We start from the raw sequence: 18,445 nt of genomic DNA, 5'->3' as shown, positions 1-18,445 counted from the left end.
ATTTGCGGGAGGTTCATGCAAAACAGCTGCTGAATATCCGGAAATACTTCCTAGAGACTAGCCAATCCAGCTTGATCCACGGGGTTATAGTAAAAAGTGACAGTAGTCTATCCCCGCTACGCCTCAGTGATGAGAAATTCCAGCCCCTTGAAGTTACCTTCTCCGAGATCAGTGTGATGGATATGTGGTGTTCGAAGGAGTTGCATGGGAGGTAGTATGCGGCGCTTATGGATGAAGCGGTTGATCGAGATGCGTCTGGCCTGGCTGGAGTATGCCTAGTTGTTTGCTGAGACGGAGGGCCTTGTATTTGCTATACAGGATAGGGTCGTCAGCACACTTAACTACAGAAAGCATGACCTTAAGGATCCTGCTGTAACCATTGACCTGTGCCGTCTTTGTGGATCGACCAACGGGTCCATCGAACATGTCGTTAGCGGGTGTCAGTTTTTAGCTCCAAGGGAATATACAGTCCGACTTAACAACGTAGCGAAGATACTTCATCAGAGACTCCCTTTGGACCTAGGTCTCCTTGCCGTTTCAGTCCCGTATTTTGAGTATGCTCCTCAGCCTGTATTAGAGGACGATCAGTATAAACTGTACTACGATCGTACTGTTCTGACGGACAGGACAGTGGAACATAATAGGCCAGATATCGTTCTGACCAAGAAATAGGAGATCGCCTTCCTGATTGGTATCACAAACCCATTGTCCACCAACATAGTAAAGAAGTTAACGGAAAACTAGTGAAGTATAGGGATTTTGCAGATCAAGTCAGAGAGATTTGAGACCAGGAGAGCGTAATGGTAGTCCCGATAGTTTTTGGCGGGACGGGAGAGATTCCACGTTCACTGCATGATTCATTAAGATCCTTTGGAGCACCATCAAATCTGTTCCGACCAATACAGAAGGCTGTGTTGCTGGATACATGCCGCTTAGTCCGTCGGTACATCACAAGCTCGAGAGATAAGATAACGCCTGTTATTGAAGGGGACGATCAGGTGGAGCTGTAGGCGGGGGACAATGGCCGTTAACATAACTGGCAATTCATAAATTTTCATGTCATGGCCAAGATACTTTTTACTGGGCCTGACCAGGAGAATAATGATAATAATAACAAACTTTTTTTAGTTTTACGTTCATCAATTTGTGCTATCCATGATAAAAAACAAAATAACCTTAATTTAAGATAATTTTCAGTCACTAGCTTGGTTTGGGATGAAAATAGATTTTCTTTACGATTTGAGGTTCGAGTATTACAAAAAACTAATTCATGTATATCATTTACTGGCTCGAAAATTAAAAAAAAAAAAAAAAAACATTACATTACATTAGGATACAAAATTAAATAACAAAAAGTAACTCTTCTTTCGCAGACCTTTGTAAGAATTTTTGTTTTGTTTTTAGTTGATAATTTTGGACATATTACGTATTTTTTATAGGTTTTTTCGCGATATTACTAACGTTTTACTAATATTGACGATATCAATGATATTATTTACCATTTCATTGAGGTGGTGTCCCTGTTGATTATGTCCTATAGTTTATAACAATATCTTTAATAAAACGACTTTTTTGTCTTCTTCCTTTTTTCTTTCGTTACATAAAAAATAGTGATTTATTTACTGATCTGATCCTATCACAGCCAGAATTTATTTTGTTATCCATTATAACTTCGTTTTACGAAGTAAAGTATTTTGATAGGGAAACGTTTTGGTTTTCAGATTTCAATGAAAATATCCATTTGATCATCCCCGAATCCATTTTAACTAGTTTAATTGTGATATCGGTACGTACTAATGTATCTCGCATAACTCATAAACGATTAGCCGTAGAATATTGAAATTTTGGATTTAGATGTGTTTTAAAATATAATTTGGCACCTCCCCTTTTGATTGCAATCAACTGGACCAAAAGTGTCCAAAAAGCCCGAAATCCAAAAACCGGTTTATTGAAATTTTTATTAACTGCAGTAATAAGTCCTTATTGAGAGCTTTTCAATAATACATCATAAATAGTACTTATTTTTATTGGTTCCAGAGTTTTAGCAAGATAAAATTTTAATTAATGAAATATTTGTATCTTAGAAGCGGAAAACGGATTTGTAATGATATTGAAATCCGACTTCATCTCTTTCTTCTTTTCGTTAACTTTTTTCAATTTAAATATATTAATTTATTAAAAGTTATTAACCGCTGATTGTAAAAAAATTATAATAAATAATTAATGAATAATAACAATTAAAAGAAATATATATATCAGAAGTTAATGAAATAATATTTTATATACATTTCATTTAAATGAATTGAGTTAATGTAACTTAATAGGCATACAAGAAAATCAGGTGGTTTCGATATCAATTTTTTTTAATAATATTATAGAAGAACTTTTATTAAAAATAAAATCAGTAGAACTGAGAAAAAATCTACTGCGTTTGAAAAAATGTAGAATGTTTTTAACAAGAAACAAAAACTAAATAAAGATAAAAAACAAGAAACTCCTTGATTTAAGTAAAACAAAAATGTTCCAATAAATTACAATCTATGCTGTTCTGTCCTGGCGAGAGTGGTAACCTCTCAACTTTTTATTCGGAGGTTCCGGATTCGAATCCCGGTTAGGCATAGCTCTTTTACACGTTTAAAAGTTGTCATATCATCTCATCCTCTGAATGAGTATGTAATCGTGGTTCCGGAGGTAAAATAAAAATTATACTCTATCGTTAACATAAATAGGAATTTTTTAATATTTTTAAAAAAATAAAAAAATATCAGATGTGTTTAATGAAATAGAATTTTTTTGTACGTTTCATAAAAAAAAAAAAAAAAAAAACAAAATTTAGTAAACGTAACTTAACAAGCGTGCAAAGAAGCCACGTGTTGTCTGCAAAAGATTTTTTCATTCCATTTTTTATTAGTTAATTCGAAATTTCCAACTATAAGGAGTATAGTGTAACACACGCTTTTTATTTAATACGCTTGTAGGGGATGAAGGGTAACTACTGCTAATTTGAATTCAAAACTGTAAAGAACAGTTGCCTATTATAAACTCGTTTACAATATAAAATATGAAAAATTCTTTACTTTTCTTTATGTAAATATCCAAAAATTTGAATAGTGTCAATAACACAGTTTTTTTATAATTAATTTATACTAATTATTATTATAATCGTTGAGCCTATTTTTACAATGTGTGATTTTTATGTATTTATTGTATTTTTACAAAGGATTTGTAAGATTGTATGTGGAATATAGAAATATTATTTTTATAACGTTCCTAAAAGTGATATTAAGTTTAATTCGAACCCGGGACTTCAAGACGAAAGACCAAGAGGCTACCAATTTTCCACTATATGCTCGGCATTTAGGATTATTTTACTTTCCCGTGTAGAGCTATACCAGATCTATAGTACTTAAAGGGAATGTATTTTAGTCAGACTAATTTGGGGATAAACGGTATTTACCGGATATTGACGTTTTGACAACTAAGAATCTCAAAAAAATCGAAGTAAATTTTCCGGATATTGGTATGCACGTGTGTGTGTTCCGTGTTTCATACCTTATATTTCCAGAAATACTGCAAATATTCTGACCCAAATTTGTCACATTACTTCTGTATATGTGGGGCATTGATGCCGTTAAAAATTCAACTTATAGGGTCAAGGTGGTGAGGCTGTAGAAAAACGTTACTGTCTCGAGATTTCGTCCAATTAAGTTCTTAATTTTCTTCGACACATTTGGTAACAATTAAAAAATAATAATTTTATTAAAAACTTTCAAAATCGTACTAAAATTATAAATATTGTGTGCTTAAGGATAAAAAAAAAACATCGTGTGATGAGAATGTCTACGAATGTGTTGTCATGGATTTATTTATTTATCACGTTTAAACATTCAAAAAAAATTAATTTTTATGTATGCATTAACATAACACGTGAAATATTTTGATTAACATTAATGAATATTTATTTTCATATCACTAATTATAATTGCTAATTATTTAAAGACAGTTGTTCATTTAATAAAAATATATTTAAATTATTTAATAAATCATTTCTTTTTAAATCTGTTGTACCTTATTCTGAAAGAAATTTTAATTTTTAAATTTTAAATCATTTGAGTTATGTATAATATAGTTGTAGATTGGTAGAATTTTGTCCTTTAAACCGAAGATCCCGGGTTCGAATCCTGGTCATTCTTGATTTATTTTACACGTTGTAAAAAACATTTATCATCTATTAATTATAAGTGACCGGGTTACTACTATATAAATAAATAAGTATAAATATAATGTAGTATTGGGGGTAAACGATTATACAAAATAGGTATCACGGATCTTCTCTTTTCAAACTTAAATTTTTTCAATATTTTGTCCTAAAATGTTACTGAAGCATTTATATATCCTTACTTATAAAATTATTTTTAAAACTTTCAATTTGGATTGTGTTTTTTTTTCTTAATATATATTAAAATGGTTGAAGAAAGACATTTTACTGTTGTAATTATTTTTATTTCAGTACATTTTCGTAGATCCAAAAATAGTAAAATCAACTTTGCGCACCAAAAAGTGTATTTAATAATTTCTTTAACATATCAGTCGGATTTTTTATAGTTAAACCTTCTGAATTCATGAAATTTAAAAACCAGTTGATTTTATCAACATCTTCAAATAGGCATAACATCTTATAAAACTGCTCATGCAAATCTTTGCTTAAGTTTCCATCAATTGCTTCATTGTAAGATATTACCCCTTTCAAAATATCTGAATGACAATTAATTGGTGGAACTAAATCGAAATAATACGTTAGTGACTGTTGAGTTATCTTCCCTTCCTTCCATTTTAATATCTCAACAAATTTATAATTACTTTTTAAATTCAGTTTCTCTATTTTACTCCATATATCATTAATTTGAAGTTTTGATATGTAAACCAATATTTCAGTCTCCTGTAAAAATTAAAAAGTGTTATTAATATGATTGATATTACTACTCAGTTAATCGATTAGTAATTTACTAGCCGCTCTTAAAAGTTGCCCAGGTATTTCTATATAGTGTGCATGGTCATTTTTCTTTTAAAACTAGCCTACATAGCTAAACGATCTGAGGATACGAACGCGTAATGTACGCTCATGAGATATTCTCATATTTGTGAGAATATTCAGAATTTTACGGAAATATTTCATGAAAAGAAATATTAGTTGTAAAGAATATATTTCTGAATAATGATATTTCATAAGATGAATGAGGATGACAGGTATGAATCGACTATCTTGGGAAGTGTTGTTAATTGAAAGCCAACCAACAAATGAACACGGTTATCCACGATTTAATATTTAAAAGAGTAACTGATTTTTACTACGATTTGACGCATAGAACTCTCGACTTCCAAATCAGCTGTTTTGCGTTGACATTCACCATTTAGACCACTCCTGTGCGTTATTATCAACATAATTTAACGCTGGCTTCATTCGCTATTTTCGTCTAATTCACATTGAACATTTAAAAAAATCGAGTTTTTTTAAAGTTTTAAAAATTTTAAATGGTAATTTTTGACAAAAAAAAATTAAAAACAGGTGGCGGCAACATAACCGACAAAATGATTTAAACAATTCTCATTCATATTCGTTTACCGGCGATGAGAGACCAATGTACGGTGTTTGCAATAAAACACTTACAATTAAGCATCTAATAGAAGAGTGTACAATATATGAGGACCTCAGAAAGAGGTTCCGTCTAAGAAATGATATTGCTGCTGATTTAGCTAATGTAAATGAAAGAAAAATAGTTGCATATTGAAACGCCAGTGGACTTCTTAAATGTCTATAAAAATGGAAATTTTAAAGCTTTGTTAAAGAGTCTCTAAGAGGTAGTTTCATTCACATAGTGACGGGAGGTAGCCCTCTTGCCTTGGCCACCCTGGCTTGTCTGCATTCAAGAGCTGTGAGTTGGGGTGTTTCCAATGATGGCATGGAGGGCCCTCAAGGGTGAAATGAGGCCACGAGGCTATGGGTGGGCGTAATGCATGCCTGTAGCCTGTTTTTTATGGAGAGTCAACTGCCACGGCATCCTGGCGCGACTGATATTCTGCTTAACGGCGGTTCTGGTCACCCCGAGGGTGCTAAAATTAACAAATAATTAAGACAGGTAGAAGATAATTGTATTTTTAATTTCATGGTTTTTTGAGAACCGTAGCTCAAATTTTAATATCGGGGCCCTTTACACCCCGTAATTGTTGTGTTTGTCTCTGTTATTTGTGTTTTAATGTTCTGTGTAGTTTGTGCTTTTAAATAAAATGTATGGGCCCTTTACACCCTTACATATGGCGATCCTGATTGTGATACTTATTTCTTTTATAGAATGAGACGAAGGCTAATGACCTTAGCAGTCGATGCCCGTAAAAATTCAACAAAAAAAATAATAATACTTATTGGTTATTTAACATCAAAATTTTTATTTTTATTATATTAAAATATGTAAATATTTTTATTACCTGATATAAATCCATTTCATCTGAATTTACTTTACGGAATTTTTCGAAGTCTGGTAGATTCATTTTTAATGTATAAACTTTTTCTAAAAGTTTGTTATAATCACAGATATTCCATCCTTTTTTTTTTATTTCCTCGGTAATATTTTTTATATTTGATTTTTTCTGCATAATTTTCTCATTCGGGTTATCAGGTTTATACATATCGTATAACTTAATAACAAAAATAATAGAACAATCTCTTTGATTTACTGGAATATTTTCCATATCCAAACTAACTGTATCTAATAATGCCAGTAAATCAGATACGTCACACCTGTTATCATTTTCACAATGTTCAATTATAGCGCTTACGATTTTACCATCCAGAAACGTATTTAAAATAATATTTTCCAGAAAATTTGATAAATCTTGCATACACAAATCATTATTTTTACATAATTTTAAACACTGATTGTATTGTGTTATTTTTAATATTTCTGAATCATCAAAACGGTTTAATGCATTTACAATTTTATCACCAAACTTTAATATATTTACTACCTCATCAGGTTTAATATCATTATTTTCAGCTTCATTAAAAATTTTTCTAAATAACCGTAAATTCCATTTTTTATAATATGAATCTATACACAATGTATAGTAAAGCCTGTTGATATCCTCATTTGAATAGATTCTAAAAAAAAAAAAAAAAAATGTAAATATATATTTCAATGTCTCTTCTTATATCTACATACAGAGTGTAATTTCAGTTCGTATCGCCCTTGAATATGCGTTTGAAATTTTTCCAACCAAAACACGCATTGAACCTTCTGTTTTGGGGTCTAAATTTCAACCGACTACAGTTGTATTGTGAGTCGATTTAACATTGATGATTTTGAGAGTGTACAGAACAAATCTTGGAGATATTTCGTTTCGATTGAGTTTATTATTAAAAGAAGACTGGTTTTCTAAATATAGGGTATTATTTTTGGAAAATTTAGCTCTGTCACTCTTTACATAAACTCACTATATTTTTTAAATTGTTATCGATCATGTAGTAAATTCCTTTTGAAAATATAAATAAATTTTTTATCGTTCTTGGATACTACATGTCAAAAAAAAACCTTATTATACAACATTTCCTGGTTCTTCAATGTATTTGGTAAGTTTTTTTACTAATATTTTTTAAAGCATACAGCCGTTGAATTTGAACATGCTGCGTTATGTAAGTAGACATTTTTTAATAACAAGCTAAATATTGAACTGTTTTTTTCTGTTAATTTAAAAAAAAATATATGAAAATGATCTCTGGAATTAAATTACAATTTAATAATTGGAAATCACTCGGAAAATCTTACCAAAGATGTATTTTTGTTTTATATTGTGATAAAACTAACTTAATTTATTACGTAATCTTTCAGATTACAGTTATTATAGTTTATGTTATAAATAATTTCTTAATGATTTCCCTATTATCGTTGCAGCCTTTTTTAAAAATCTGAACGATTCCTTTCACATACTCATAGATATCTTGTTCTAACCATTTGAGCAACACTGTTAAAAATTATGTTTCTGTTATATTTTACACTTCTGTAATCCTTACATTTATAGGAAATAATTTGATCTGTTAGAGTCATGATAGTTTTTTTGCCTTTTTTTTTTTAATCTTTGCGTTACTAAATATATTAGATTTATGTTGATAAATCCTGCTCAATTTTTTTAATTGTTTGGTTCTTTTATCTACACCAAGTGGCTTTTATAAATTGACATTGTGAAGCAACTCGGAGAAACGCATTTTTCGAGTTACAGCCAGGGAAAGAATTCGATATCCTCCGAATTTTAACTTATATAGTAGTAGTATATCATAATGTAATGTAAAATAGTAAACACGTTCCCTAAAAAATCATCCAACTCAAGAAGCTCTTCTCAATAATTGTAACTACAACTGTACCCTCTCAGTAGCCGATTGAGTTTTTGTCATAGGTTAAAAAGCATGTGTACCCCTCGATTTGTATAGGCTAATTTTAGGATTTACACAGCCGTGTCTAGTTACCAAAAATACACCCGAAGTTGACTAAATTTTTTGTAACTTTACCCTTTATAAAACAAAATAAAAATGTATAATAACTTACCCTTCTCTTTTATTGGTTAAATCTATAATTGCTGCTACAAAAGTATATTTGCATCCGAATTGTTCTACTTCTGTAGGTTCATTTTTTCCTCGTCCTGTATTACTCATAGGTACTTGTTTCTTATCAACTGTCTCATGCAACCACATCATGTATTCGGTTAATTTTTTTAAATGTTCTTTAGATGTTAAAATTAATGGCATTATTTTATACGTATTGAATATTTTAGCAAATCTTTCATCACAAAATAGTTTCCATTTTTTCCAAGGCATTGCTTCCATTACATTGTTTATAATACTGATTCTGTTTACAAGAAAAAAAATCAGTGCTAAAAGTGTTTCTTATAATTTTGGGTTTAAAATTCTTACAATTTATTTCTAAATAAAAAATAATATAATAAATAAAAGGTATCTTAATAATAACTGGTATTTTAATTTACATGGCATTTTTGAAGTGCAAAATTTTAATTCGTTTTTCCAACAAAAATCAGACATTTTTTTGTCTTTTTATATTTTGAGAGGAGAGTGGAAGAAGTGTTAGGAGAAGACCAATTTAGTTTCAGGAAAAGTATAGGGACAAGGGAAGCAATTTTAGGCCTCAGATTAATAGTAGAAGGAAGATTAAAGAAAAACAAACCAACATACTTGGCGGTTATAGACCCACAAAAGGCTTTCGATAACGTAGACTGGAATAAAATGTTCAGCATTTTAAAAAAATTAGGGTTCAAATACAGAGATAGAAGAACAATTGCTAACATGTACAGGAACCAAACAGCAACAATAACGATTGAAGAACATAAGAAAGAAGCCCTAATAAGAAAGGGAGTCCGACAAGGATGTTCCCTATCTCCGTTACTTTTTAATCTTTACATGGAACTAGCAGTTAATGATGTTAAAGAACAATTTAGATTCGGAGTAACAGTACAAGGTGAAAAGATAAAGATGCTACGATTTGCTGATGATATAGTAATTCTAGCCGAGAGTAAAAAGGATTTAGAAGAAACAATGAACGGCATAGATGAAGACCTACGCAAGAACTATCGCATGAAAATAAACAAGAACAAAACAAAAGTAATGAAATGTAGTAGAAATAACAAAGATGGACAGCTGAATGTGAAAATAGGAGGAGAAAAGATTATGGAGGTAGAAGAGTTTTGTTATTTGGGAAGTAAAATTACTAAAGATTGACGAAGCAGGAGCGATATAAAATGCCGAATAGCACAAGCTAAACGAGCCTTCAGTAAGAAATATAATTTGTTTACATCAAAAATTAATTTAAATGTCAGGAAAAGATTTTTGAAAGTGTATGTTTGGAGTGTCGCTTTATATGGAAGTGAAACTTGGACGATCGGAGTATCTGAGAAGAAAAGATTAGAAGCTTTTGAAATGTAGTGCTATAGGAGAATGTTAAAAATCAGATGGGTGGATAAAGTGACAAATGAAGAGGTATTGCGACAAATAGACGAAGAAAGAAGCATTTGGAAAAATATAGTTAAAAGAAGAGACAGACTTATAGGCCATATACTAAGGCATCCTGGAATAGTCGCTTTAATATTGGAAGGACAGGTAGAAGGGAAAAATTGTGTAGGCAGGCCACGTTTGGAGTATGTAAAACAAATTGTTGGGGATGTAGGATGTAGAGGGTATACTGAAATGAAACGACTAGCACTAGATAGGGAATCTTGGAGAGCTGCATCAAACCAGTCAAATGACTGAAGACAAAAAAAAAAAAAATTTTGTGGTTTTGAAAATTTAAAACTAGCTGATCATTTTAATTATGCTCTGTATATAAGCAATGTGATTCTACATTGCGCGATAATCTCTATGAGATGATTCTATAGCTAAAAATAAGAAAAAAAAAATTCATATAAATATAGATCAGAAAACGACTTAAAGGTCTCAAGAAACATTTATCTCTGCTTTCTCGTATCTATATGAAATTAAACCTTACTTAAATTCTTGGGGTAGAGTACCGGATTTTAAAACAGTTGATGCTTTGTAGAAGCAAGTTCGAGAAACAGATATGCTTAAATCACAAAGATTTATGCTTGTCGTGAACATTTTATGAGAAGTTTCGACGCGACAAAACAATATTGAATACGGTACAATTATTTGCCACTTCAAGTACCAGATCGTTGTCACATCGCTTTCATTTTTCTCAAATAAGTGAGTGGCAGACGTCACAGGAGCATTTACCCATTCTATACAACAGTGTACGAGAGTTATTACGACCTGATCTTGATAAAGCTATAAAATTCTGTCGATGTTTAATTAGGAAATGTGAATATCATCCCGATTTCCTAAGTAATATTTTAATTACTGTTTAATCCTGTTTTACAAAAAATGGCATTGTAAATTATCGAAACGGTAAAAAAAAAAAAAAAACTATAAACTGGTACAAGTAATTTCCAACTCAAATTTTCGTTTAATGTATGGTGTGATCTTAGCGATAATCTCATAGGCCCTATTATCTTATCGCCTAGTCTCAATGCAAAGCGCTACTTGGAATTTTTCTGATAAATATTATGAAAATCTTGGAAGATATTTCACTTGCAGATAGAGTGCAGATGTGGTTTCACAATGTTGGCAAACCTGCTGACTACTTTCGTGATGCGATAAATCATTTAAATAACATATTTAGTAAGTAATGGATTCGTCGAAAAGGATTAATAATCTGGCTACCTGGATCTCACGTTAGTGGTGTTTTACCTTTGATTTTTAATGAAGTCGTTAGTCTATTCCGCTGGTTTTTTTTTTTGTCTTCAGTCATTTGACTGGTTTGATGCAGCTCTCCAAGATTCCCTATCTAGTGCTAGTCGTTTCATTTCAGTATACCCTCTACATCCTACATCCCTAACAATTTGTTTTACATATTCCAAACGTGGCCTGCCTACACAATTTTTCCCTTCTACCTGTCCTTCCAAAATTAAAGCGACTATTCCAGGATGCCTTAGTATGTGGCCTATAAGTCTGTCTCTTCTTTTAACTATATTTTTCCAAATGCTTCTTTCTTCATCTATTTGCCGCAATACCTCCTCATTTATCACTTTATCCACCCATCTGATTTTTAACATTCTCCTATAGCACCACATTTCAAAAGCTTCTAATCTTTTCTTCTCAGATACTCCGATTGTCCAAGTTTCACTTCCATATAAAGCGACACTCCAAACATACACTTTCAAAAATCTTTTCCTGACATTTAAATTAATTTTTGATGTAAACAACTTATATTTCTTACTGAAGGCTCGTTTAGCTTGTGCTATTCGGCATTTTATATCGCTCCTGCTTCGTCCATCTTTAGTAATTCTACTTCACAAATAACAAAATTCTTCTACCTCCATAATCTTTTCTCCTCCTATTTTCACATTCAGTGGTCCATCTTTGTTATTTCTACTACATTTCATTACTTTTGTTTTGTTCTTGTTTATTTTCATGATTCCGCTGGTATTAGTAAAAAAAAAAGAAGTATTTAATTTTGATTTTTTTAAATCTATTTTTTACTCAAAATTTTTTCTGTTATTGGTAAATTTTCTGTTTGTTTTCATTTACATTATCTTGCTCAGAAATTGATAAAAATTGTTCGGTTTGTATACACATTGCTTTTTCGATTTAGGTATTAGTTTGGATTCTGATTAATGTTGATCTTCTCAAATTTGTGTTTAAATTTAATGGACGGTATTTATATCAATTTTATTCAAATTTAATTCTCTACCATGTAATTTAAAAACTATTTTTTGTTTACTTGTAAATCAAAAAGTTTTTCATTCCAAACTAAACCGTGTATTTTCTGAAAAAAAACAGTTTTTAAGAACAGTGTTTTAAGAAATCATCGTCTGAAAAATACCATACTTAACCGGTATTTGCACCTGGCATCTCAGTATGAAAGGCCGAGACGCTACCACTCAGGCCACGATGTGGAAATTTTCCGTGTATTTATATATATATATTTTTTTTTTGTAAATCTTCCGTTAATAAAGAATTTTTTTTACGTTGTTTGGGCATCGAAGTCTAAGATCATCTCTTGTCATATTGTTTAAAAACAAAATAAAAACACTAATAGGATGGCAGATGTGAGACTATAAAGTTCTTATATTTATAAAAACCAGTAGGAAAAAAACTTTACATAATTATGTAAATTTGTAGACAGTTTAAAATAAAATAGAAAATCCTGTAGTCATGTGTAAATGACCTTCCATACAAGGAATTTAACGTTTAAAGTAACACAGATTTTTATTTCGTCAAGCCTTACTAAAATCGGTATAGTAATAACCTCTCATGAAGCAATTGTTTCTTCCACACATTCATCTTCTTTGCCAGTAAGCATATTTTAATTTGTAATTCGTAAGTTACTGTCTTGTCAACGCCTCTTACTCGTAAGTTTTGCATCGTTCTTCCATTTCTTTGGAATATTGTTTATTGCATTCAGTTAATATTTAAACTTCACCAAGTGTTTCTAATAATATTAGACGAATTTTTATATTTGACACTCGTTTATGGATTGTAGTTATATTCTTCTAATTTATTGTCATTCTAATCTGCAATTTCATTTCTTGATATACCAACAAGCATTGTAGTACTTATAAATACACTTCGATGTGTCATTCGGTATAATACTTATAGAGTAGACAGAATCTTTGTGACAAGAGAATACTCAATTTTTTATTTCAAATACTAATTAACGAGTCGAAAACGCAAAACATTTATTATTATTATCATTATTGGTTGAAAATCGGTGAAGATCATCGCTGAAGAGGAACGGACTCGGACGTTCTTCGGCTAACAAAAGAGCTGTTACACGAAACCACAGGTTGATGGACCGCAAAGTTAATCCGACTGGTCAGATTGTAGATAGTGGTGCGGCATGGTGGAGTACTACATATACCGGGTTTTAACAGGTAACGTGTACTTCCACGCCTTGAGATAGGGAAAGTGCCGTTCTTCGACTGCGACTATTGCTTCGGTGTACGGGACGACGCTGAACAAACCTTTTTCAAATGTACACGGCGGATGGAAGATCAAGGGACAGTAGAGGCGGATTTCGGAGCACTGTGTCCTTAAAATGTGGTTAAGATGATGCTCAGCTGGGAGTGTGTAACCAGATTTGTCGGGACCATTCTCAGAACCAATATGGGCCACTGGGATAGTCCTGAGTCAGGCTAGGATAGAAGGAGTCAGCCTGAAGTAATGCGGTAAACGGTTCCGGATCGAGTCCTAGTAGAATATGGGTGCCCGTGCCGCTGATGTTGATTGGTTGAGATCACCAGTGGGTGTCCATCACTCTGTGCGTAAATGCAGATGCACCACCTCACTCATAAAAAGAGTTAATTTTATTATTTAAAATATTACTTATTTACATCTTACAAATGGTCATATATTAACTGAAATAAAAGATCATCGATGTTCACATCACATATTATTTAGTAGAAAAAAAGTCGTGTGATATTTATTACAATGAAGAGTTTATTTACCTATCAGTATTATGACCCAGTTCTTGAAGAAATAAACCGTATTCTGTAAGCCCCCATTTATATTTAATGAAAATATTCAATATTTCCTTTACTTCCATAATAGTTGCTTCCCATGTTATGTTACCTGATATCTGAAAATAATAAAAATAATTATATATTTATGTTTACCTTAAAATAATATAATAATAATTTATTATGTTAGCAGTTAAAAAAAATAAAAAAATAAAAACACAAAGAAATACTGAAACTTTTAGGATATTTTCTACTCGTGTAAATAATGAAAATTTTGATATAAACATAAGAAACCAAATTAAAATAAAAAAATATATACATATATATTATTGAAAAACGGTTATATTTAATATGTTAGAAAAAACTGAAACTAATTATGAGGAGAAAACGTTCAATTTTTCTCTTAAAACCGTAATTTATCTTCAAGATTACGTCCGAACTCATACTATTCAAAAGGCACAGGAAACTATTCAAAAATAAGATCCCGAGATTTAAAAAGTAGGTGAAAGTGGTAGTTACGAAATGCATTTTCCTGTTCCGATATGTACGATAACAATTTTTTTGTAAGGTCTTTTCAAAGGATTATTTTTGACTTCGCAACAATTGAAGACTTGTTCAAGAACAACTAAGACATTTAGAGGAAGAAAAAGGGGAAAAAAGCCTTTACTATTGGAATACGAAACCACACAGGAAGTTGGGATGACAGTTTAAATGTAGACGGGGATTTAGATTATTGCTGTTGAATAAAAAATAATATTTCTTCAATAATTTTTATAATTAATATATGAAAAAAGGTTATTTTATAATACAACTGTCTTAATATTGGGAAAACATTTAATGTTTTTTAGTGAATCGATTAGGTTCCGTTTGATTATTATTTTTAGAAGGAAAATGTTTTCTACATGTTTCGTGTATAAACAAGCTGTTAAAAAGATCTGTCTGTAACTAATATCAGTGACCGGGTCTTCTTTGATGGTAAAATATTTATTTTCTTCCAAGGCCAGAAGGAATTTTAGGTTTTTCTTTTTGGATTTCTTGGAGATTTGGTAGTCAGAATCAAACATTTTTATTAAACTACAAGGGCTAATTGCTAAGCTAATTGATTTAATGCCATCTATAACGACTACAAATGAAGAAACCTACTATGAACTCTAAATAAGTTACGGAGTCCCATTCAAAATCGGCGTCGTGGGGGGCTGACCGACGGCGTTGTCCTGCTGTACAATGTACACATGTTGCGGGTCCGTTACGTGATTTACTGATACCATTTAGATGGGAAATTTGCGATCACCCAACGTGTAGTCCGGACATAGCTCCTTCTGATTATCATTTGTTTGGTAAATTGAAAGAATTTTTGAGTAGTAATCAATTCGCGGGTGAGATGAACTAAAAAACTGTTAATCAGTTGTTAAATGGATATGTTTATACGGATATGAATAGTATATCGCGGATGCCTGTATTCTTTGGTCGTTGAGTTTTAATTAATCATACACCTCAGGAATGATCGACCTGCAACTTACATGACTACACTTTATTTACATTCATACTTACCATGCCCATTCATCCTCTGAATTAATATCTTCCAGTGGTTCGGGAGAATAAATAGAAAGAAAGAAAGTGGAATATTACTGAGCTCTGTGGTTAATTGAAAACCAATCAGCAAAGAAAACCGGTATTCATGAACTAGTATTCTAATCCGCATAAAAGTAACTGCCTTAGTAACTAGGATTTTAACCTTAGAACTCTCGAATTTGAAACCTTAGAACTCTCGAATTTTGTCATGACGATTTCACCATTAAACCAACCCGATTGGTTGACGTCCATATATCTGGAATCAAGCTAAAATCTACCTGCCATTGTAGATTGAAGTCAAATTGTACCTTCTGTATACATATGAAGATTTAGCTCTTTTGTACAGGCGCGTTTCAGGATTAAATACTTTTTGCCGTATCAATGATTAGGCACAAATTTGAGTACTTTTCAAAAAGAAAATTATGACATCCTTTCTTAATAAATATGTAATATCTAATTCATTATTGGGTAATTATGTAATGTCGGTTTTTTTTTGTTTCCAAATGAGATTAATGTTCCTGTATGAACTCTGTATTACCTGTTGCAAATTTTATGCGTTAACTGATTTTATTGTTGGTTCATTCATTATCGTTTTGTGTCTATATTTAAGTTTTATTCATAAGTGTTTTGTGTTACTTGTAATTAAATTAGCCGTAATGTTGCGCGAAAAGAATTTTTTTTTTATTTTTGAGATGCTTATTTCAAACGATAGAAAAAGATTTTATTATTTTTTAATTTATATATAATTTACTTTATTATGGAACATTATTATCAAATTTTAATTTAACTTCTACTAAAAGAATAATATTTTCAATTTTCAAATAATTGATTACTTTTTCAATATTTCTCAATTTCATGAAATTAGAAAAAAAAAACAACTTTAAATTTTTCACTATATTTCTATTAAAATGAATGGTTTCTTTTTTGTTATGAAAAAGCGGGCTTCAACTGCTATAGAATTAGTGTGGTGGACATAGAAAGCATAAAATAAGACGTCATTATTGATCGGGATTCCAGTCTGGGACTTCCAAATAAAATGACGTGACGCTACGTACTCAGCCACGTAGATAGGCAGAAACTTCTTATTTAAACTATTAAATAAAATTTGGCAATAAAATATGATTTGATAATATTTTAATACAAATAATAACCTGTTTATTTAAAAATCATACCTTTAACATATCATAAGGCTTAATATTTGGTTCAAAATTTGTTACCATTCTGATACATCTTTGGTACAAACGTTTGTGAGTTTTTTCAAAAATACCAAAATTTTCACATGTTGTTTTAAAAATTCTTTCAGTAATTTCGTTTGGATATGCATAAATATCATTGTATAAATTGATAAATATTAAAAATTCTATTAACCATAAATATTTATACAAATAAATTGTATTCATTTCGTTTATCTAAAAAAAAAAAAAAAAATAATGAAAAAATGAATAAATAGTTAATTAATAGAAAGGTATAAAATTTACATGTAATAATTAAAATAACATCCCCGTTGCAGCTTTACCCGTTCTTTATTGTTACTTATTTTGCCTTCTTATTTGATACTATCCTGAAGAATATTTTCATGCCTAAATCGATTGAATTTCTCCTTCAATATAGTCATAAATGTGGAAAATTCAGAATCATTGTTGAAATTTGTTTTACTTTCTTCACTAATTTCATGATGGAAGTAAAAAAAAAATTGTTTTTAGATATTCATATAAAATTTAAGCAAACAAAAAACAAGCTGATATTTCATTTTTTACACAGAATTTAAAATCTAGATAGAATTTCATTGATTCTATTTTGACTCGTTAAACAATGAATTTCAAAAAATCCTTTCTTAGTATGCGCTTAAACCTTATGAACCGTGCCAACTATAATTTGTAAACTGTGTTTACAAATTTTCATCAATTTTTTTCTGAGTGATGATTATGAAACAGTCACAACACACGATATATATATTATATAAATATAAATATATAAATTTATATTAATCCTTTTTATATAAATCGAGATATAGACTTATTTATGCGAATTTATGTGGCCCAACGTAACATCGACAGAGACCCGTACGATGAAATTTTCTAGTAAAGTCAAATTACCTTTACGAAGTAAACGGTTGCTGTATATATATACAAATACATATCAACATATTATAAGTGAACATGTAAACATTAATACAATCAAAACTATTCTCAATAAGTGTATTGTACAGCCGAATAAGTACAAAAATTTACTTACTTTGATTAACAGTGTAACCTATGCTATTATTTCCAACAGTAACTAGAATATTAAGAAATTTAATGAATTATTATGCAAAATATTACGTACAATTTTACAAAAAACACATACTGTATAACATCAGTTACACTTGAATAAAGAATTTGTAACTTCCACTAATGTTGCATCATTTTCTAATTTATTGTTTTTGTTTTTCATCTAAACTGCGTATATTATTATTACATGTGTTTTATAATAATCTTAAGCAAACAAAAAACAAGCTGTAATTTTATTTTTTCACAGAATTCAAAATCTGTATAGAAATTCATTGTTTCTATTTTAACCCTTTAAATACTGAATTTCAAAAATCCTTTTTAGTATGTGCTTAAACCGTAAAAACTTGGCCAACCATAATTTCTAAACTGTGTTTCCATATATATATATATATATATTATTTAAATATTATCTTAATTGTGTATACGTGGTTTATAATATTGTTTTACGTACAAAATATTAATGGTATTTCGATTAGATTTTTAGAATAAACTAGAATTTAAATTTTTTTCATAATTCTTTTTGAATGTATTTT

At 30.3% G+C, this 18,445-nt stretch overlaps 1 protein-coding gene across 2 annotated transcripts; it reads right to left on the bottom strand.

Annotated features, from left to right (window-relative positions):
• Nucleotides 1-3,840: 3,840 nt before the first annotated feature.
• Nucleotides 3,841-18,017, bottom strand: LOC142334126 (uncharacterized). 2 transcript variants are annotated; one of them, XM_075381855.1, is made up of 6 exons: nt 17,878-18,017; nt 16,815-17,051; nt 14,059-14,189; nt 8,595-8,894; nt 6,484-7,156; nt 3,843-4,939 (listed from the first exon to the last, which is right to left on the bottom strand). In XM_075381855.1, the coding sequence occupies exons 2-6, from the start codon at nt 17,040-17,042 to the stop codon at nt 4,541-4,543; spliced, it is 1,731 nt and encodes a 576-aa protein (XP_075237970.1). In that variant the 5' UTR covers nt 17,043-17,051; nt 17,878-18,017; the 3' UTR covers nt 3,843-4,540. The 2 variants fall into 2 exon arrangements, with proteins under 2 accessions (XP_075237971.1, XP_075237970.1); XM_075381856.1 differs by lacking the exon at nt 16,815-17,051 and having other exon boundaries at nt 3,841-4,939; nt 17,878-17,992.
• Between the last annotated feature and the right edge of the window lie 428 nt (nt 18,018-18,445).

Source organism: Lycorma delicatula, chromosome 13 (assembly GCF_047948215.1).
Source record: "Lycorma delicatula isolate Av1 chromosome 13, ASM4794821v1, whole genome shotgun sequence".
Taxonomy (NCBI): Eukaryota; Metazoa; Arthropoda; class Insecta; order Hemiptera; family Fulgoridae; genus Lycorma; species Lycorma delicatula.
The sequence above is the reverse complement of the archived record's forward strand: the minus strand, read 5'-3'. Positions and strand labels throughout refer to the sequence as shown.